Here is a 21,358-nt window from a genome sequence, read left to right on the forward strand (position 1 = left end):
CGATTCGTTCTTAGAATGGTTTCCCGATGTACATTCTTGTGGTCTTTCCCTCGTGTATATATTAAAACCTGATTGTCCGGGAGCTGATTTTAGAGAGTCCTTGCAACTACCTTGAATGATACCATCAATTTTGTTAAAGCGGTCCCAGAAGTCGCGTGATGGTCTTGCATCGGGAACGGAAGCTTCTATATGAAACTAATCTCCATCATATACCGGTGGTATTTGGCTTCGCTCGCTGGCCTCCAGTCTAATTTTTCTAACTAGAACCTGACATAAGCGTATGGAACTGTCAAGATCATCCAGGATTGATATATATAGATAGATTGCTGGAAAGTGTCCAAACTGCAGCCCGACGAAGACGATACCCTTACGTGGTGACTTCAACAAGATGTCAATATGTGTCACGACGCCTCACCCCCAGACAAGCAATTCAAAACAGCAAATTCAATCATTGCATTGCAAATGAATTTATCCTCTGCAGGATCAGACCAACAACACAAAGACAATGGATACAACCCCTCGCTATAACTTCAAGGACATCAACACCCACGACCTCGAAGCAGCCAAACTCTTCGAAGTCAAGGGCTATGTGGCCGTCATCACAGGCGGAGGTAACGGCATCGGCCTCATGGCCGCGCAGGCCTTAGCAGCCAACGGCGCTCGAGTCTACATCATCGGCCGCAGGGAGGAGATTCTCGACACCGTCGCAGAGAAGTACTCGTCCAACGGACAGATCATCCCGTATGCCCCAACCTCCCAATTCCTCCCTCACTTGTTCCTTCTCCCCAGCTCTAACAGAATGCTATCGCATCCTAGACTCCCAAGGGACATCTCCACCACAGAGGGCATAAACGACCTCGCGAGCTCGCTCTCCACCGCCGAAGAAAAAGGCATCAACATCCTCATCAACTGCACCGGCGTCACCAGCAAGCCCGCCGCAAAAGCCCAATCCGGCACCATCGACTTCACGGACCCGGACGCCGTCTCGCGCTGGATGGTCCGCGACGGCCCAGATGCGTGGCGCACCGCCTACGCCGGTAACGTCTGGGCGCACCATTTCCTCACCGCCGCGCTGCTGCCGCTGCTGGACCGCGGGACCAAGGCGGCGCCGGGGCATTCGAGCATCGTGTTGAATGTGGCGAGCTTGTCGGGGCTCACGAAGACGCACTCGCAGGGCCAGTTTGCGTATTCGTCTAGCAAGGCGGCGTTGATCCATCTGACGAGAGAGTGGGCGCATACGTTCCTGCCGCTGCGGATTCGCGTTAATTGTATTGCGCCGGGGTTGTTTGAGAATGTGGTGACCGTCGGTCGACCTGGGCAGAGTGAGAGGGCGAAGGTGGAGGAGGAGGCGGGGAGGCAATTTCCGGCTGGTGAGTTTGCTTGTTATGTTTTCTTGTTTGGGTGAGGGATGTCAAGTGGGTTGGATATTGATGCACTGGATGCAGGCCGGACTGGACGGGAGCCCGATATTGGCGGCATCGTTCTATATCTTTGCAGTCGAGCTGGAACTTATATTAATGGGCAGATCATCAGTTTGGATGGAGGTCAGTATTCAATTGTTGGTATAATCAACATCAGCTCATGCCTTCCAGGACTGCTTTTGAAAACACCAGCTGCTATGTGAACGCAAAGAGATACTTCTGTGGATGGCCAGTCCATGGTTATCAAGCCATGGCCTATCGTTGGCCTTGGCAAAACAATATAAAAAAGATAGACGTATAAATAATTTTGTGAAAGTCTTTTATTTTCATGATTGGTATCAACACGGCCAGAAGTACGGACATACAATTATTGGGGGCAAGTGAGTCTTTCGTATGCTTCTCTCAGCATCCCAGTAGCCCTCTCGAAGGGTCAGAAAGCCCGACTTGCCAATAAGAATAGAGGAAAAATTGTCTATTGCAGTCAGATCACAAGAAATAATCAGGTGTACGTCTCGAAACCATCGGCTCTCCCGCACGCGGGCAAGGATCAAATTGTAAGCTGCAGGCATCGGTTAGCATGACTCTTCAGTAAGCTCATCATCTGTCCGAGTCTGACTTACAATGTGTATTTGAGATGTTCGTCGATCTCCATGATGGCGGCTTGATTACCGCAACGGTAACAATAGTTGGGGGCTGAAAAATTACATTAGCATCAAGCGTAGGAATGAGCAAAAGGGGAACAACCGTACCTGAGAAAATGGTGACCACATTTCTGTCCTGCGACCAATTATATCCCTCCATGACCAATTGATGCGCGCGTGCGACAAGAGTCAAGCCGTTGTTGTGATTGAATGCCTCCGAAATATCCTGCCCAAATGTGTAACCAGCACCACGGGGGGAGATACCCCAGCCGCATCTGTCATCGGGGTCACTCCAAAGGAGATCGCACATAGGTCCCTCGTGAGGAACTTCCTGGATCCGATCCAGGGATCGAATGTTGTCGAGGGTGTCGATGGAGGGACTCAGGCCGCCATGCAGACAGAAGATCTGATTCTCAATGAGGGCGGTGAGAGGAAGATAGTCAAAGAGGTCGGTGAAGTATTTCCAGACGTTGGCATTGCCGTATTTGCGCAAGCACTCGTCATAGAATCCATACACTTGTGTGATCTGACGAGACTCGTGGTTTCCTCGAAGAATAGTGATGCGCTGGGGGTAACGGATTTTAAGACAAACAAGGAGAGTAACAGTCTCTACGGAGTAATAACCACGATCGACGTAGTCGCCTAAAGAGATGTTTAGGTCTGTTAGACGAGGCTGGAACAATAAAAAAGAAAAAGATTCACAAGCAAGGAATTGTCCACATACCCATGAAGAGGTAGTTTGTATCGGGGTTAGGACCGCCGATGCGGAACAGCTCCATTAGGTCATGGAATTGACCATGTATATCACCACAGACGGTCACGGGGCATTTCTGGACAGGAATCAGTCAATCAGTCATGCCGCACATTTCTTCATACGAGAAGAGGATGAAGGGGAGCACATACGACCGGCTGCACATTAGATTCCTCCCGCAATACTTCTCTTGCCTGCAAGGCGCGAAAACCATCAGAATGATTACCACAAAGGCCTCGGATATCACACATATCAAGAAAAACGCACTCGATCACACAGTCTCCGCACATCATCCTCGGCGAGCTGCTTGCAGGCCATCAAGTTCTCAATCCATCCATCCAGTGTGGGTATAGACCCAGGATCGGTGGTGGGCGAGAGGTGATGAGGCTCCGGTGACCGCGCTGGGTCGAGTTCCATGTTGTTATCCATAGTGTTGGTCGCAGGCGAGTTCAAATGAGAGCAAAAGTGGAGGAGGGGCGGGTAGCTAGGAGGGGGGTGGTCTCGTGAGGCTGATTAGGGATTTTCAGGGTTCCTGGATGACGCACGAAGGGAGAGAACAGGGTTGAGGGTAGAATCGGATAAGAGCGATCTGGCTCGAGATGAGTACAAAAATTCCGTGCGCTGTGGGATAAATGAAGATGGGTTGGGACTTGGAATTTGGTGGTTGTGAAGGGGGGGGAGGGATTGCTGTGCTGAGCTGGACGATGCCAGGGAGGATGTGCAGGTTGGGTGTGTTGGGCATGCGCCACACCTTTCCTCGCCAAGCCACATCACCTCCCCACGATCTCCATGCAACTCGAACCCCCCACTCGACGCCAAAATAGATGTTTACTTTGAGAGTGATATAGTTTCAGGCTAATAGTTGGGTTTAAATATTACTAGATGGATAAAAATAGGAACTCACTGGCAATTTTGTGTGTACTCATGATAAAGCTGCTGCAATCAACTTCTTGTTGCGCCTCTTTGCCAGCTACGAATAGCTTCGACTTAGCCGCGCGCCTAAATGATGTCACCGCCAAATCCTCCACCAAAACCGCCGCCGCCGAAGGGTCCTCGTCCTCGTCCGGATGGTGCTCCTCCGGGACCAACGGGGTCATATCTTGATCCAGGAGGTGCTTGGGGATCGTAGCCTTGTCCTCCACGACCTCCGAACAGCGGATCATCAAAAGTTGGATGCATACCACCACCACCTCCGCCTCCGAGACCAGGACCAACACCCCCTCGAATGGGATCATTGGGACCAAGACCCGCAGGATATAAGTCTCTGTCTCCGTAGTTCATAGGATTGCGGCCACTATTTCCCGGGGGGTATCCTCGAGGTGGCCGATAGATCTCATATTCATCCTCAAACCCAGGTGGCGCAAAATCCCCCGGGGGAGCTGGTCGCCGGGGACCTGCTGCCAGGGGATCATCAAAGGGGTACGGACGTGCAGGCTGAGGGAGTGTATCATCCCTCAGAGGATCGTATCGAGGTGGCCGTTCTTGCTGTCTCTCTCGGATGGCCTGGCTGGTATCCTCATATCCTTCCTTATACAAACCAGGGGCTAGCTTCTGGATGACATTCGTCTTGAACATCCCAATCAAATCATGCAGTCGCTGTTCGGATACAAATACTTCTTTAAGGGCTTTTGCTAGATCGGCGGTAGGAGGAATAGGGAGAGCGGACTGGGAGATGTAATCTTTGATTGGAAGGTCAAAAGAAGAGGTCTTGTCATCACCCAAGGCCAAAGCAAGCACAACGGCATTATTTCCTAACCGACTAATCTTTAATAGATACTGCATTGATGACTGCGAATGGGCATAGCGGAAGGTATAAGTATCGCTCGCATTCCATTCCGCGGGTAAGGTCTCGCTTTCAGTGGAGCTCTCTGGTTGAAGTCGCACATGTTAGTGGAATGCAAGGAATGATATGAAAGTGGGGGTTACAATATTCAAAAACAAGTTGACAAACCTATATTGTGCTCCTCCCCGAGCCCAAGCAGCCTGAAGTCGAGTGCCTTCATACAGGCATGGCCGATAAGCGCAATAACCTCATAAGGAGAATTGAGGCTCAGCTGATCATCGTTCTCTCCACGAAGAGCCCTCACTGCAAGAGCTACGACGTTGTCGACAGTTAGTCTATTTGCCATCCTTTACAAGGAGAAGATTCGAAGAATTAGGGAGCGATGTATCGATGCTGTTGTAAAGTTAATGTTATTGTTGAAAAATATGCTTGCAACGTTTTGGCAACTTATATGCCTTTAAATTGCTGATGTATGCGGCTGAGGCAACTAACTATCTACGGAGTAGGCATCCAGCTGCTGCGTCAGATCTCGGAACCTTAGACGGACCGAAGGCAGGCAGACAATTGCTGCAAACACCCCACATTCACGTGCAGAATCCCCCCAATTTGACAAGGAGCTCCCATACGCCCTGACGCCTTTCCAAATCTAGCCTAGCTCAGACATGCGTCCTCCCTCCCGCGTTGTAGTTACATCGTCGTAAGTAGCTTCTCCATGCTCTATAGCATCAAGCAACCAGGATGGTGACAGCGCCCGCACAAGGAAGCAAAACACATGAGATGGCGACTTAGAGGTGTTTTTCATTAACAGTCTTTGCATTAGGTGATCTATTTAAGCGATATACAGGTAATTATCCATCATGAACTATACAAAATCACCAGTGCTGATATCACAACACTCAAAGCATCATTCCACATCGATCACTCTTCTTGTGCAAATCGATTCACTGCGGCAATGAGAGATGATGGTATCCTTGCAATTTCTAATATTATTTTTCTGTTTTTTTTTTCTGTGATATTTCCATCAATAGTACTTTCTTCAGGCCAGAGATGCCACCGGCTGGTTGGTCATCATTTGACTTTCTTCTGTTGTGCAACAGAAGCTAATTATGTATATGTACAGGAAGTCTCCCAGGCCCTGCATGCAAAACATGCCGGGAAAAGTGTCGCAAGTGTGACCGTGGTAGACCCAAGTGCCAACGTTGCATATCAAAAGGCCTAGAATGCGGCGGATACCCAGAGCAGTTTCGCTTCTGTGGCATCGCTAGTCGCGGCAAATGGAAGGACGCACGAATTCCAACGGCAAGGGCTACGAAGACTAGAACTAGCGCTGTTGAATCTCGTCCCGAGTCCGACTTTATTGCTGTGAAATCGGTCACGGTAGACACTTCCCAACCAGCTAAGGATGTGCAGGCACTATCGCACCCTGAAAAGTGTACGAAGAACCCTACAGCGCTGCCGGACGACATTCCGAAGATACTCGATCTGGCCCAGACTGGGATCCTGCTGTCCCACTGTAAGACCCCGTCGTGTTCGGTGACTTGACCTGTCTGGGACACACAGTTACTCATGCACTAAGCACAGACGATGGCTTCATATGTCCGCATCAGATCGCAGAGATAGGTGGCACCAGCGAAAACCCTTACCGAGCGTATATACTGCCATTGGCGCAAAAACAGATAGGCCTGCTTTATGCTATACTTGGACTATCGGCTTCCCACCTTGGGAAACTGACCGGCAACAAAGCCTTGTATGAGGAGGCTGCAGTCGAGTATCGATTACGGGCCATACGCGCCTTGAGCGAGGAGATCAGGAAGAGCCAAGGCCCGGCATTTCTTCACGAAGATGAGCAGGATGCTGTTCTTGCCATTATCCAGGTCTTGCTCTTGCACGATGTAAGTTTTACTCGATCCAGCATCTCGTGCAAGTTTCATTGCTGCATTAGAGGACCGAGCTGATAATAGCAGATTGCTGAAACAGGTATCTCGAGCCATGGCATACATATTACAGGTGCCATGTCGGTGTGTAAACAGCTGTTGTTAGCCGATGGATTGAATGGTCGGCGTCGCCGAGCAGTCTTCTTCTTGGGAAACTTGGCCTGGTAGCTATCACCTGCACTCCTTGGAGATCCAATCTGCTGATTACTAACTCCCACCTACCTCAAGGCTCGATATCATCCGTGCCTTCGCTGGACCTGAGCGGCTATGCTTCTCCCAAGACATTCGAGAAACAGTCGCCTGCGCCAGTGATGCTCGATTCGAACTGGTCAATGGATGTCCCAGGGAGATTTTCCTGGTTATTGGAGCAGCCTTGGAAAAGGCAAAGGAATACAACCTCGGCTGGCTATCGTGGGATGAATATCAAATTGCCCTCCATCTGGCAAAGCACCAGCTATACTCGCTCGACAGTACAACCAAAGTTTACCCCAGCTCTGACCCGCGCTGGTTGTCAACGGCAGAGGCGTTTCGGTATGCTTGTATACTGCGTATTCTTCGGTTGTTGGACCCATTAGAACCGGCAAAGGGCCAAGAAATACAGGACTGCGTGACGAAGATTCTGGATGCCACTGCTAGGATTCCGTCGGACTGCTGCCTTCTGGAGCTGCTTGTTCTGCCTCTGTTTATGGGTGGGTCGGATGCGCTATCGCCTCACTCTCAGTACTACGTCCTTTCTCGACTGAAGGAAATTGAGCGGAGGTCTGAGTTTCGAAATCCGGTACCTCGGGAGCTGTTGGAGAAGGTATGGGCAGCACGGGCTGCACAGGCGGCCGACGACGATAAAAATATCTCCTGGACTACTTTTGTAAGTATTGGGTTGCTTGGAATGAGGTTCTGTTCACACGTCCTGACTATCGCAGACTCATTCATCTGAACTGGCACGGCAGCATGATTATTTGATAATATGAAACATGGCATATCATCTCAGACCCAACCAAGGTTTCTTCGCGCATTTTCGTCATCAAAGTAGAGGGTATCAACGCCTGTGAATCATAGAAAATGCCCTCTGCAACAATGAACCCGAACGGCTTTTAAGTCTTCTTGGTTTCATGGACGCTCTCTCGCGCAATTGCCAAAGCAGAGCCAGTATACTGGCAACTATTAGCGCCTCTTGGTTACTAACTTCCTCTCCATTCGGCTCTGGGAGCAGAATTACCCCTTCGCTGAAATCGGCCGGTATCCATGTGGCGATTCCGACATGGTGATATATTGCTAAAATCTTGCGGCGAGGCGCCAGTGTAGCAGCTGATCCTTTTGGTACTTCCCCTAAATCAACCAGCGTATAGCGACGCAAACTATTTTCCTTCGGATGGATCTGCCACTGAGCGATTCGTTGAGTTTTGCAACATCCAGGGAGAAGAAAGGTGAAGAAGGGATGGGGGATTGCGTATCCTCCCCAAGTGCTTGGCTGGATGGGGTAGGAGGCCGTCATCAGCATGCAGGAAACTTCGTGTTGTTTGTGGTGGTGGCCGGTGGCAAGAAGGCAATTGTCAATGGGCGGGAGAGGAATCAATCTACGCCTCATGTCAGTATATAACAGGACCCAAAACTGATTGCAGTGGATTTATGGCGAGGAACACGATATACATACGCTTGCGCCATCCCAGCACAATCTTCATACATCGATCTTCGCTGCACTTGCAAGTGGGCATTTTCAGGATCCAGGTCGCACTGGCCTATATTGACATGATATGCCACCTGACAATTCATCCCGTCTTCACGTGGCTTTTCCATCATGTTCAATTGGACATAATATAGACTGCTACTGAGCATCGAGCCCTTCACAGCATTGCTATACAAATCCGCGACATCGTATAGCGGCAGATGCACGGTGTTTGAATTGTGCTGAGGCACGTATAGCACACGGCTGAAGTTGCTCGGCGTTTTATGTGGTTGCCGACCAAGCAATGAATCGTAGTATGCTGCTCCAGTTCGCTCGGTCTGTTGCATTTTGATGGACGGAGGAAGAAGAACAGACTCGCATACTTCAAACTGGGGAGCGAGAGAAGGTTTTGTAAGCGTAGTCACATTCCAATTATAACCCAATCGGAGTTATGTCCAACGTGGTCGCGAGGTTGGATACTCTATCGGCTGAAAGATGCATCACATTGTATAGGGATTGACTCATCAAGGCGTCTGATTGAGCTGAGTTCCACCTCTGTCTCGGTTTCGACAGATGTCTCCAAGATCTCTGACCGCGTAGATGACAAGGAATGGGTTACGAAGTATGGAAAAGCTTCGGGGGTTAGAGCCTCAGGCCCCCGGAAAATTGGCTGGCCTTCCTAAAACAGCAATATATCCAGCTCCTTTTCAAGTATGCCATCTCCAGCAGCCTCAGATCCTCAGATCCTCAGCCCAATCAAAACCACAACAACAGCTCACTTCCTCTTTTGCCACGGCCCGAACATCAAAATATCCCTCATTCTGTTGCCCCTCACCAAAGAGACAAGAAGCCATAATGACCCCCATAATGACCCCCTAGAAGGACAATGTCAAAGATAACCACCACACATCTCCCACCATGACTTCGTCAAAAGAATGGCAAAAAAATGCTAAACGGCGAGCTCTACTGGCCCTAGGACACAGATCTCCAAGCCAACCGCCAACGATTGTCAACAAGCATGCCAAAGATTCAACGACGCGGGCCAAGTATCCAGACGGCGCCGTGTGGAGCTTTGGCGAAAGTAAGTATAACATACGCCCTCTAAAAGGCAGCCGAAGGAACTAATGACACTTTTCACTGTAGTGTAACTGGCGATCCTCGTCCCCTACCACCAGTCAATCCCAACCCGTAAGAAGATGGGAAGCTTTTCGAGGAAACCGATCCCTTCGTCGAACCACCAATCTTCGTGGACCACGGCCTGAACTTGAAAGTCGGGAAGGAGACCTTTCTGAACTCCAATCTCTTTGTTCTTGATACCTGTCTCGTCGCCATTGGGGAGAGGGTACTTTTTGGCCCTAATGTCTGCACCTACGGTGCGACGCATCCTATGGATTCGGCAATATGGCAAGGGATCAAGGGACCCGAAGATGGGAAGGAGGTCCATATTGAAGATGATGTGTGGGTTTGTGGGAATGTGATTATCCTGGCTTGTGTGAGGGTCGAAAGAGGGAGTACTGTGGGTGCTGCGTCTGTGGTGACGAGAGTGTGTAGTTAAGTTAGTTCAATTGCCTCGGGATTTGTTACTGACAGAAGCGTATTTCTATAGGATGTCCCCCCCTTTCACTTCGTTGCGGGAAATCCTGCACGGGTAATCCGTCGGATTGAGACAAGCATGGATCCAGAATATCGTGCTAAGGAGACCGAGGGACAGTAGAAGAGCAGAGTTCCAGAGTGGCCGATAGAATATGGTGTCTGCATGTTATTTATGACTGGTATAGGAACAGATAGGTAGACAGAGGCAACGCTATTTAAAGACACAATAGACAAGTATATAACTACAGAATAAAAATATACGAACACCGGTATCTTCCTTCCTTTACAATCGGGGCATCTACAGCATCGCCTTAGGGAACTTCTTGAACGCCTGTCTCACTCCGAGATCAGCTAGGATCTCCTCCGTGCCGCCGAGGATCGCATCAAACTTGTACGTCCGGTGGAACATCTCGATAACCTTGCCCATTCCGGTCTGGGTCAGCCCACGACCACCGAAGATGTTCGTGGCATAGTCGGCAATCTCCTGGGCGGAGCGGGTAGCGTGCGACTTGAGCAGACCGATGGGGCCGCCCAGGTGCGCAGCCTGCTCGGCGTAGGTCATGTTGCACATCTGGTAAGCGATGGATTCCAACCAGGCCTGGTTGGACTCGCAAAGAGAGATCATGCGGGCCAGCCTGTCGTGTTTGTTAGCATCATGATACATCTCTAAGTAGAAGATATCAAGGGGGAAACGGGGCAGAAGGCGTACTTTTGACGCATCACGGGCTGCTCGATCAGCTTCTTGCCGAAGACAATGCGCTGGTTGCACCACTTCATGCATTCCTCGGTCACGGTCATGCACATGCGGATGACAGCGCAGACCATTGTGAACCGTTCGTGGTTGAAGTTGCTCATGATGACGATGAAACCCTTGTGCTCCTCGCCCAGCAGGTTCTCCACGGGCACCTTGACGTTCTCGAACTGCACAAACGCTGTCGCGGCGGCGGTCGAGTAGGACGTCTTGATCTGCTTGGTCTCGACGCCATCGCCTCTGGGGATCAGAAGGACGGTAAATCCCTTCTCGGTGCGGCAGCCGGTGACGAAGTAGTCAGCGAACATGCCGTTGGTGATCCATTTCCTGCGAACCGGGAAGATCAGCATGGATGTACGCGATAGAGAAGACAGAGGGATGATCATACTTGGTGCCATTGACAATATAGTGCTTTCCGTCCGGCGTCTTTGTCGCGGTGGTCTTGAGGCCAGCCACATCACTTCCAGCGAACGCTTCAGTGATAGCCAAGCACATCTTCTTGCGGCCCGAGAGGACTTCCTCAGTGACCTTCTCACGCAGAGGAGCATTGCGAAGCCACTGCTGGACAGCCGTCAACGAGATGACCATACCAGCCATGTTCCCGTCCTGGAAGCCTGCAAACAATTAACCAACCCTGCCTTTCATTTCCTAGCGAAAGAAAACCAAAGACCAACCTCGCGCGTTACTCCGCACCATCTCCTGTGCAACAATCATGTCATGCAGGTAATCAAACTCCTTCCCATCCACAACACCACCCACCAGCTTCAGCCCATGCAGATGCTTTCCAGGACCCAAGCGCATCGCCAGAACACCCTCCTCTGCCATCTTGTCAATCAACCCCTGGCTGATATACGTTCCGTCTCTCTCTTTCTCCTGCGCCTCCGGCGTTACATGGCGATCCGTGAACTCCCGCATCGCCCGCTGCAGCCGCCGATGGCTCTCCTTGTAATACGGGCTCTTGAACTCGGGGCGCAGCCATAGGGGCTCCGCGTAGGGGACGGGGCTCAGCGCGCCGGGCTCGGGCGTGATAACCTCGGGCTTCTCGCCTTTGATGGTGCCGATGCAGAGCTGGTCGCGGTACTTCTCGAGGACTTCTTGGCGGTGGAGGTTGTAGAAGTCTGTCGTTGCGTCTTGGCCTGCGACCTGCGCGAGGACGACACTACCGCCGGGGTGGGCGTCGATAAAATCGGTCAGGTCATAGACGCGGTGGTCGATGATGCACCAGAGGGAGTCTTCGGTGTTGTGCTGCGCGACCTCGGCGCGAGTGAAGGTTTTGGACATGGTGGGTTCGAGGTTGAGAGCTTCCACGGTATTAAGGAGGGGGAAATAAAAAAGGGATATATCTTTGGCTGAATGAGAAGAAGAAGAAGAAGATACTAAAATGGTTTGCGAGGAGAATGTACAGAGGATGAAAGATGTGCCAATCATGCGGGGATGTTTAGTATTGTCCTACGATAGCCGTGAGCCGAGGATGTTACCCCTTTGGGAATCATGAGCACATGAGTGTGCATCATGAAACAACCAACAGATTCCTCAACAGATGGCCTCCATATTCACCAGGATAACTGTCAGGGGTATCTTGCGGGATTTTTATATCGAAAATCGGTACATCGAATAATTATGGAACGCTCTTCATGTCATGATCTATAATACGGTGGGTATACATCAGGTATGTTATGCTATATACATGGCTCAAGAAACGTACATCAACGATGATCTATCAAACGAACTTTATGTTCTCGGTTGAGGAGGTTCAGCTGGGCCATTTTGTGACTCCTTCATCGCTTTCTCTACCAGCCAGAAACTGACGTCCTGCATGTCCTTGCCTACACGCCAGCTTCCCAGGACTACCCCCTGCTCAGCCAGGAGCTCGTTGGCCCGCTCCCAGCGTCGTCGCCACAGTTCTTCTCTCTTGTTTGGCAAAGGTGGCGGAGGAACGTATGGCGAGTCCGACCGTGGATCGCGACCCGGGAGGTTCGTGCTCGATCTGTTCAGGACTGGATTCGAAGCCTTCGGTCGTAGAGGACTTGCTGGAGAGGAAGACCAATTGAGACGCTCGGATGCGTATTGTAATGCTGCAGCCGCGGCGGAGGTGGGGTATGACTGTGTCTTCTGCGATGGTGGCGGTGGCCGATTATTGGAGACTTCAGGGGGTGCAATTGAGGAGGCCGTGTTGGTCCGACGAGGCGGAGGTGGTGGAGGAGCTTTCTTGGATTGCGTAGACTTCATCGCTTCGGCTTCCTGGTCCGTCAGGTTCTGATCGAAAGGTTTGGGCCGGAATGGAAGCTGATTCGCCGTAGTCGGGATGGAATTTGTAACAGATTGAATGGCATTCTTCAGAGCGCCAGTGTACCCTGCACTCTGCGCTGGGGCATTCGAGGCAGCGGATATACGCTCGCGCTCTGCTGTAGACTGACGGCGAGGCGGTAGTGGAGGCACAGGTTTCCGGCGGACAGCATCTTGGGGCAAAGACGTGCTTCCGTTATCTCTTGGCTCGCTGTTGTTGGCGACTGCGCGAAGCGAGGACGGCTTCGACGGCTTTGCCGGAGGCGTACGTACATCTTTGAACGTAGGCATACCAGCAAGTACATCCTTCTCATCCACATCATCTCGTAGATCAATCAGGTCGGCATTGTCGACACTGATTGCATCAGAGGATAGACTGGGGGAGTCACGGGGACGGCGAGGGGGTAATGCAGGCCGATTTGCTACCGCATCCATGTCATCAATCAATTGAGGTGAACTGTGGGTGCGAGAAGGGGGGCCTTCCAGGTGGTCGACGGATTTCTCGAAAAACTTTTTATGATCCAAGGTAGTAACATCGCGTATAAAAATTCCCAAAATTCGACCCGGATTTGCCAGAACGATATCAGTGTAGACCTCCAGATCGGCCTCGCCGCTATCACCAACCAGAATGAATTTGCGCTCAGGAAAGTCCCGCAGGATTTGTTCGAGAGAGCCTCTCTTCCTCTCAGCGGTCGGCTCAAAGAGTCCCTGCAGCATACCACTGTACTGCTTCAAGTGAAACGATCCGGGAGGTAGTCCAACCAGTTTAAAGTACCGCTCTAGCAGCGGATAAAGCTGCCACGGTGCATTCGATACGTAATGAATCTGGACACCCATCTTCGCTAGCTCGTTATACCACTCAGTGACTCCGTCGACGCTGAGCTCGGCCAACTCGCGCACAAAGGTGTTCCGGAACATCTCTTTGGCTCCGCTTGTAATTGCAGAGTGTTTCACGGTGTCATCAATGTCGCTGATCAAGCTGACACCAGCCGGCTCGATGATCTGAATTTCCTTTGTCGCAGATAACTCTTCCGAGGCCAGAACACGGATATGAGTGGGTACAAATGGTAACGTCGCTCGCAGGTTGAAGTGGCCCGATTCGTCAGTCATAATGTTTCTCGATTGGCTCTCCTTGCTGTCATAGAAGAAGACAGTCACAGGCATATCAGCCATTGGGTTTGTGAGGAACGGTCGCAGCCTCTCCATAAGGTGCGCGTTGGCTACTGTCAATTCGTCTTTGCTCAACTGCGAAGACTCTGATGCCGTCGTTGACCTTGACAATGGCTTTCCAGGAGAGATATCCGAGCTGCATTCTTCTGGGTCAGTAGTTCTTCCAGCACTGTTGATAATTGACTGCGCCTCTCTCTCCAGGTTATCTTCATCAATGCTCCCATCTGGTTTCCTGGAAGGTCCGATATCTGCGTTGGAATCTCCGTTGTCATTGGTCGTGACAGTAGGAGCAGGTATCCCGCTGAGCTTCCTAGCGAGCGCAACCAAAACTCGATGCTTCCGAGTCATGGGCCCGCGGTGAGGGGAATACACCCAGCCGCGCACATCGACATCCACAACTGCATGATTGTCTTCATACTCCAGCCATTCCGCCGGCCCCGGCTCCAGATCCTCCGAGTACCCACGGTATTCATCAATGGTCGAAACCGAATCACGACGCTGACGCACCGCACGCTCAGGCCGTTTTCGTTTGACAAGCCGTCTCGCATAGCTCGGAAACAACACCATTTCCTCATCTCCAGACCGCGCAATCGCAACATCAGGAAAAGCCCCTGGGACAGTATAATCATCATTATAATCTCGTGGGGCGTTCCTCTGCGCTGCCCACTGCGTCGTGTACGTCTGCCGGAGCTCGTTGGCTGCCTTCAGGTACTCAAAGACCCTCTTTCGCCGCCCTCCACCCCCAGCACCCCACGTTGAGGATGTGGAAGAGTCGTACTGCGACATCGAGACTGCTGTGCCTGCATACGGGGCCTGCCTTCCAGCTCTTGAAGGGGTCACGCGTTGACCAATTGATCCTCCACCAGTGGTGAGTTGACCACCGGCGCCAGCACCCAGTCGTCTGAAGGGGCTCCTCCTTCCCCAGAACAGGAATTCAAGTATCCCTCTCTTCCCAACCTTTCGTCTTTGTAACCGTTTTGCTTGCTGTCGGAGGATCGCTCGGTAGACTCTTGCTTGTGTTCGGTGGCGGAAAGCGGGGATGGCCTCGTGGCGGAAATTCCAGAGACGCAGATGGGCGCGGCGGATGGGGTGAGAGCCGATAAGAAAACGAAGAAAACGAGAGACTCGTCCTAGACCGGTCTGTCGATCTCGATTTGGAGGACGTAGCAGCGAAGGAAGAAAGCGAAGGAAAGGTTGGCGCCGGTAATGGGAAGTTGGCGGAGGAGCCGGCCAGCGACTGCGAGGGTAGCGTTTTGGAGCCAGTGTCTTTGAGTTGAAGCGAATGATTGATTATCAGGTTCTATTTGTTTTCAGAGACCGGAAGCAGAATCCGATGTGACCAATGTCAAGTAGATGGAAGAATCGTGGTTTCGAAATGGAGGACTTTTGACGGCGAAGGGTACCTGCGATAGGGCCAATTGGGGGTGGTGCTGTCCTCTCAAACCACAGCCATGTTGTACTCCGTATGATCCGATGAAATTAGAGCAACATTATTATTGGATCATTAGAGCCCATAGTACTTTAACTGTGACTTAATGATGAGACTAGTCGCAAAAAGTATGGAGAAGGCAAAGGGAAACAGAGAGAGCAGGATGGTCCTCGAGGCTGTTCAGCCTTGTTGGAGTGGAGAAGCGGCAGCCTCTCATTTCATCATATCACATGCAGAGTCACTATAACGTAGATGGCTAATAATGCCATACAATCCTCTTTACGCATGTATCTAGAAGGATTCTTACGCATTTTCTCGTAGAATAATTCTTTTTATATGAGAAGAAATATGGCTCTGTACAAGAAAGCAATATGGTACAAGAGTTATTATATATAATACAGGTGTGAACAGATGAGATGAGAAACATCATCATGATTTTGACCTTACAGAAATCATCGCGACAATGCCATCTCAGACATTGTGATGCTGGATGATTCTGCAAGGTGAGCGTGGTTCAATGCAGGTACGATCTTTCGGGCATCAAACTCGCATAGGGTAGCAACAACCCATCACTGAAAATTCCGAGATGGCCAAAGATCATCTCCCCGGCTATAGTCTGGAGAGTCAGGTAGCGGAGAGAAGTGACATATACGAACCGACATCACTCGGAGTGACTCTCCTCGGCGTAGTTCACCGTCTTCGTACGTCGGCTACGACGAGCACCGCTCGCTCCACTACGGCTCAACTGGGGTGTTTCTGCCAAATCCAGAGCCTCGACATCGGAATCAGATGGCGTGGATGGCGGAGTGGGAGACGCCTTCCGTTTCCTGCTCGGTTGCTTTTTGACACTTGCTGTGCGTTTCGCCTGTCGGGGAGTTTTAGAGACAGGGGGAGAAGGGGCTCCATTCTTTATTTCACCGTCTTCTTCCTTGACTTGTGAATCATCCCCTTCGGTCTTGGCTTTTTTCTTAGTTGTACCCGGCTTCGCTGGGCTCTGTCCTGCTTTGGCACGAATGATCTTCTTCGGTCGAAGCCACTCTTCCATGCCAGGAGGCCAGTAGACCCTTCGCTCTGGGCCACCCATTCCCACCTCTTCCTCGGGAATCGTGGGGGCGGGAGGGACTTGACCCTCGAGGTCAACGAAGCCTCCGTTCTTCTTCGTCTTCCGAGGCGGCTTGAAAGGCTTGTTCTCATCATTCCGTGTGTATGGGAGTACGTCGTTGAAGAGGTCATGGCCAGGCAGTTTGAACCGCCGCATCAACTCAAATACAGCTTGTTCTTTGTCCTTAGCTTCAATCATGAGATCCATGGTCGGATCGCAGGGTGGAAGAGTGGAGACACGAGGGCTATGCTTCCTGCGCTGACGGTTTGTGATAGCAGAAGGAATAGGCTCTGAATAATGCATCTTCTGGGTGATATCCTTGCGGGTCCAAGTGGCCTTGATTCTCCCGAATAGATTCATGATACCCAGAGTACCCTCGCGCAGTTCATTGGAATCGAAGATAATGTTGTGGTGATGGAAATCCAGAACAAGTGGGATGTTCAATTCCTCGCAGATGGGCAGTAAATCGTGTACTGACCAGCTAACATCATCATTCTCCAAGACAAGTCGATTTTTGATGTCCTGCGAAAGATCTTTGTAGTTTTCCCGGAACCGATCGAGCGTCGCCTCTTTGTCGCCGAATACACCACCCATGTGGAGAATCATAACGGCGTCACGGTCCTGCTGTGGAGGCAATTCCAGCAGCTGCAACATCTCCGAGTGGTACTCGAGATCGCGAATCGAGCTGTCGATCACATCTGCCCTGGGAGACCCGAGTTGCGTAAACTGGCCCGGGTGGACGGACACCCGATGGCCCAATTCAGCAACAACGTGACCAACTTCTGCAAGGACCTCAGACGCAAATGGGGCGAGCTTATAGCCGTACTCTTTGTGGCTGGCGAATGGGAACATTTCACTGCTCAGCCGCATGAATTTGATGCCATATTTGTCATTCCAACGTAGAAGTTTAATGAGATCCCGCGCATTGGTAAGCCCCAGGCCCTCAACATACGCCTGTCCCCGCGCAACATCGGGGGTTTGGTCCCTATCAGGACGATTCTTGGTTGGGTGAGCTGGCTGTGAGGGGTCGGCAAGTGGGTGTCGATTCTCTAAGATCGAGGCGATCCGACAAGTTCGAGAGCAGAACACTGGAGGATTTGAGTTTCGCAAATATGTATTCAAACAGGCCTACACGTCATGAGATAATTGATTACCAGAATGCGTCGTATCTAACGCCTAGTGAGGACACGAAGCAACTTACATAGCCTAGTCGGCCTTTCCATGGGAGGGGAAGGTAGCTACTGTTCACTGGCGGCGGTCGCGAGAGAGCATCTTGCAGTTCCTCAGCCTCAAGCGGAACATCCTCATCAGATTCGGGATCCATGGGCGCATCCCGAGGCTGCCCGTTTCTAGTGGTTTCCGGCGAAACGACCGCGACAGTGTCTAACAGCCCGACGGGTCCGCCGTTCTCATTGTCCACGACCGCAGTGGGTGGCATGGTAACGAATTCCGAGAGTCTAGACAATCTTCTCAAGTGCAGGTATGGTGGATGTAAGACTAGCGTTGCTGTGAGCTTAAACAATCGGCGGGCAGAGGAATGTATCGTAACCACGCTAGAAGCCTGCCCATTCGCGCAGACAGGATCTGGAGAACGCCCACGGTTTGGGGCCGGAGCAGTAGAAAAGTGATGGCTTGCCACGAAAGCAAATCGATTTATCCAGGGTGACGATGAGATGTGGCGAATCCAAGCGGAAGGCGAGCCAAATTCCACAAGGCCATGGAAACGCGCGGCATGTCGAAGGGGGGGAAGCATGAGCTAATTTCCTCTGCTGGGAAACAGGTGGTCTTAGAAACATCCAGCCAGAGGCGCTGCTATGTAGATTGGCTCTGGAGACACTGAATCAGAGTGGATTGCTAGTTGCGATGAGCGACCAAATGGCCAGGTCGGCGCATCTTAAGATCTGCGATGTGCAGTGATGGATTGGTCGATCGATCGAAGCAGCATAAGATGACGATAGAGCTGTCGGCAGCAAGAAAAAGCAAATAGATGTAGGCTCAACAGTCAAGAGTCAAGACCCATATAACAGAACGATCAGCGAGTTCAAGCTGGTTTCCTACTGGGTATGGCTCTGCAGCTGGAGGCCGGAAGACCGGGTTGATTTAAGCAACGCAGGTAGAGAGTAGATCAATGCAATTGCCATGACGCAGGTTCATCCACGTGCCAAGACTCTTCTTTCTCGATATAACTACACCACTGCAGTGACCGTCTACGGAGTAGACTACACATTATTTATCAACAAAGTACACCCTTCTATTAGACACAGGGCAGGTGTTCTACAAGGGGTACTCCATCTATCCTCTAAGCGTTTCTATCCTTCTATCTCAGAATGACAGTTGCTTCCCATTCCCTCTCTATTTGTTGATCGGCAGCCTCAGGCGTAATCATATACTACGGCAGACAATCAACATGCTATGGAATGAGCTGATTTGGATGCCTGGTACGAGACGGAAAGTCACCCAAAGAATGAGGTCTCGCATCCTGATTTCCCTTAGCCGCAATAGATTTAAACTTCAGCATGGAATCTGCCGGAGCAGCATGCTGGGAGGCGGGGACACTTGCCAGATGTTGATGGTTTAATATCAACAAACGGACCTCTTAGCATTCCTAACGGCGGGTTAATGAGGCTGTGATCATGGCCTCCACAGCAGGCCAGAGTCCAGGGCATGTGGCATTCATGCCTGTCAAGGGTATCATGGAACACACAGTGATGGAGTACCTTACATTCCAGATTCCGTTGGTACATACCTCAAAAGATTTGCATCAAACAAATGGCTCATTACTCTTGTTGCTGAGGCAGGAATCTGGCCGTGCTGCACTCTGTCAAAACTCGGCTTCCTGCTCTCTCAGAGACTTCCATCTCGCGCTCAAGAGCAGGTGCCAAATTTCTTCTCTCTTGATTCTGTGCACGACCATCTGGGTCTCTTCAAGAACAGAGTGAGTAATCAGTCTTCATATTTCTGCAGCAGAACCACGTTGGATAGAGCCTGGATTTCAGTGTCTTTTACTTGTATCTGCTTGTCTTCAGTGTTGTTAGACATTGATGGTGGTACATATTCATTCTAACCTATACCCGCGCACTACCTACAGGCCGACATATCCTCCTCTTGTTTTTTCAAGATAGGCCCTAGACCAGCTAATATGAAGGGCTTCTTGGTTGCCTGCGGGCTACTGGCCTCATGTGTCTCTGGCCACGTGCAGATGTCCAAGCCCTATCCGATCCGGAGTCCGTTGAACCAGCAGTCAAGCGGTCAGAAAGATTATTCCTACACAAACCCTCTGTCAACGAGTGGATCTGATTACCCGTGCAAGGGATATGCCAATGATCCATTTCAATCAGTTGCCGATTATACTCCCGGCCAGACATATGAGCTCGAGTTGCAGGGTAGCGCCACTCACGGCGGCGGCTCATGCCAGATCTCTCTCTCCTACAACCAAGGGCAGACCTTCAAAGTCATCCATTCCATTCTTGGAGGATGTCCCATCAACCTGAAATACAATTTCCAAATCCCTTCAGATGCGCCGTCTGGTGAGGCGCTGCTGGCTTGGTCATGGTTCAACAAGATCGGAAATCGCGAAATGTACATGAATTGCGCGCAGGTTACCATCACGGGCGGTTTCCAGGGTCGCCAGCACGCTCGGGATTTGTCTCCCATGCTCTCGCCTCGTGCCGGTGGCTTTGACAGTCTTCCACCCATGTTCCAAGCCAACAACAACGGTCCGGGTCACTGCAAGACGGTCGAGGGTCAGGAGGTCAACTTTCCCATGCCAGGGCCTTCTGTTGAGGGCTCCTTGGGTGGGACGGGATATCAGTGCGAGGGCTCTTCCGACTTCCTGGGAGGTGGAAATTCTGGCTCCAGAACTGCAGCAGATTCCTCATCCGCAGCATCAAAGACGAATGCGCCCAAGGCTTCCTCATCCTCCCACGCTGTTGCCTCTGTTGCTCGTCCGTCGTCGTCTTCAGTGGCGAGACCTTCAGCCACCCCAACGCGTCTGCACGGGGTTCCTGTATTCAACCAGCCCGAGGTTTCTGACTATGCTCGTCCCGAGGAGGGAATGCAACCTCAGGCCACCTATCCTCGTCCCGAACAACAGTCTAAGCCTCAGTCTGCCTTCCCATTCATGCCCGATTTCCAATTCGGCTTCGACTCTGAAGGCAAGAATGAGCTTGAGTCTGCGTTTGACTTCTTACCCGAAATGGAGAACGATTCCGCGCCTGCATCGGAGAATGATGTCGAGCCCGCGCCGGAGAAGAACAATTTCGGGTTCAAGCCCAAGCACGACTTCAGACCCGAGCACGACTTCAGACCCGAGCACGACTTCAGACCCGAGCACGACTTCAGACCCGAGCACGACTTCAGACCCGAGCACGACTTCACGCCTACCCCTACTCAGCAGGGCTTCCCTGATACTTGCGAGCATGGTGAAATCCTCTGTGGACCTGGTGGCACGACTTGGGCCATGTGCAACTTTGGCCGACCTGTAAACATGGGACTTGTTGCTCCTGGCACGCGCTGCCGACACGGCGTGATTGAACATGCTTGACCCTTTTAATTCAGCTTTCTTCCCTTTATTCTTTCCGGAATGCCTTGCGCATGCATATATGTATAACCCTACTATTGCGTTACTTGCCTTGTTTTCCTGTTCTCTTTTAGGAGGCTTTTAAAACATGATCACTCCCTGTGTTCGTGTCATGTCTGGCTTTGCTTGTTACAATAGGTAGATTCAGAGATATAATGATAATTGAGCAAACTCGGTGATATTTCCGTTGCAACCTCTTTTTGAGAAACTTCTCAGACGGTAAAGAAACCTCAATATACACTTCACCCATTCAAC

General features: G+C 51.2%; 9 protein-coding genes across 9 annotated transcripts, besides 2 other annotated features; 4 read left to right on the plus strand and 5 right to left on the minus strand.

Annotated features, from left to right (window-relative positions):
• Positions 1 to 505: 505 nt before the first annotated feature.
• ACLA_084550 (short chain dehydrogenase/reductase family) lies at positions 506 to 1,624 on the plus strand (the record flags this gene model as incomplete). The annotated part of the gene is made up of 3 exons (XM_001268185.1): positions 506 to 741; positions 817 to 1,370; positions 1,446 to 1,624. 3 exons carry the CDS (start codon positions 506 to 508, stop codon positions 1,622 to 1,624), a joined length of 969 nt encoding a protein of 322 aa, XP_001268186.1.
• Positions 1,625 to 1,907: 283 nt separating this feature from the next.
• ACLA_084560 (serine/threonine-protein phosphatase) lies at positions 1,908 to 3,242 on the minus strand (the record flags this gene model as incomplete). Its single annotated transcript, XM_001268186.1, has 6 exons — positions 1,908 to 1,980; positions 2,042 to 2,114; positions 2,171 to 2,704; positions 2,787 to 2,892; positions 2,966 to 3,007; positions 3,081 to 3,242. 6 exons carry the CDS (start codon positions 3,240 to 3,242, stop codon positions 1,908 to 1,910), a joined length of 990 nt encoding a protein of 329 aa, XP_001268187.1.
• Positions 3,243 to 3,812: 570 nt separating this feature from the next.
• On the minus strand, positions 3,813 to 4,942 carry ACLA_084570 (proteasome inhibitor PI31 family protein; the record flags this gene model as incomplete). Its single annotated transcript, XM_001268187.1, has 2 exons — positions 3,813 to 4,681; positions 4,765 to 4,942. The coding sequence occupies 2 exons, from the start codon at positions 4,940 to 4,942 to the stop codon at positions 3,813 to 3,815; spliced, it is 1,047 nt and encodes a 348-aa protein (XP_001268188.1).
• A 701-nt stretch (positions 4,943 to 5,643) lies between these two features.
• Positions 5,644 to 7,464, plus strand: ACLA_084580 (uncharacterized protein; the record flags this gene model as incomplete). The annotated part of the gene is made up of 5 exons (XM_001268188.1): positions 5,644 to 5,656; positions 5,717 to 6,109; positions 6,178 to 6,488; positions 6,561 to 6,694; positions 6,759 to 7,464. The coding sequence occupies 5 exons, from the start codon at positions 5,644 to 5,646 to the stop codon at positions 7,462 to 7,464; spliced, it is 1,557 nt and encodes a 518-aa protein (XP_001268189.1).
• A 1,579-nt stretch (positions 7,465 to 9,043) lies between these two features.
• Positions 9,044 to 9,068: a microsatellite.
• A 43-nt stretch (positions 9,069 to 9,111) lies between these two features.
• ACLA_084590 (sugar O-acetyltransferase) lies at positions 9,112 to 9,907 on the plus strand (the record flags this gene model as incomplete). Its single annotated transcript, XM_001268189.1, has 3 exons — positions 9,112 to 9,274; positions 9,390 to 9,736; positions 9,800 to 9,907. 3 exons carry the CDS (start codon positions 9,112 to 9,114, stop codon positions 9,905 to 9,907), a joined length of 618 nt encoding a protein of 205 aa, XP_001268190.1.
• A 177-nt stretch (positions 9,908 to 10,084) lies between these two features.
• On the minus strand, positions 10,085 to 11,818 carry ACLA_084600 (acyl-CoA dehydrogenase family protein; the record flags this gene model as incomplete). Its single annotated transcript, XM_001268190.1, has 4 exons — positions 10,085 to 10,421; positions 10,496 to 10,864; positions 10,926 to 11,151; positions 11,212 to 11,818. 4 exons carry the CDS (start codon positions 11,816 to 11,818, stop codon positions 10,085 to 10,087), a joined length of 1,539 nt encoding a protein of 512 aa, XP_001268191.1.
• A 450-nt stretch (positions 11,819 to 12,268) lies between these two features.
• On the minus strand, positions 12,269 to 14,779 carry ACLA_084610 (uncharacterized protein; the record flags this gene model as incomplete). The annotated part of the gene is made up of 1 exon (XM_001268191.1): positions 12,269 to 14,779. One exon carries the CDS (start codon positions 14,777 to 14,779, stop codon positions 12,269 to 12,271), a length of 2,511 nt encoding a protein of 836 aa, XP_001268192.1.
• A 1,304-nt stretch (positions 14,780 to 16,083) lies between these two features.
• ACLA_084620 (UV-endonuclease UVE-1) lies at positions 16,084 to 17,962 on the minus strand (the record flags this gene model as incomplete). Its single annotated transcript, XM_001268192.1, has 2 exons — positions 16,084 to 17,652; positions 17,726 to 17,962. 2 exons carry the CDS (start codon positions 17,960 to 17,962, stop codon positions 16,084 to 16,086), a joined length of 1,806 nt encoding a protein of 601 aa, XP_001268193.1.
• Positions 17,963 to 19,663: 1,701 nt separating this feature from the next.
• Positions 19,664 to 21,067, plus strand: ACLA_084630 (putative extracellular protein; the record flags this gene model as incomplete). Its single annotated transcript, XM_001268193.1, has 1 exon — positions 19,664 to 21,067. One exon carries the CDS (start codon positions 19,664 to 19,666, stop codon positions 21,065 to 21,067), a length of 1,404 nt encoding a protein of 467 aa, XP_001268194.1.
• Positions 20,799 to 20,899: a microsatellite.
• Positions 21,068 to 21,358: the final 291 nt, after the last annotated feature.

Source organism: Aspergillus clavatus, genomic scaffold, assembly GCF_000002715.2.
Source record: "Aspergillus clavatus NRRL 1 1099423829806 genomic scaffold, whole genome shotgun sequence".
Taxonomy (NCBI): domain Eukaryota; kingdom Fungi; phylum Ascomycota; class Eurotiomycetes; order Eurotiales; family Aspergillaceae; genus Aspergillus; species Aspergillus clavatus.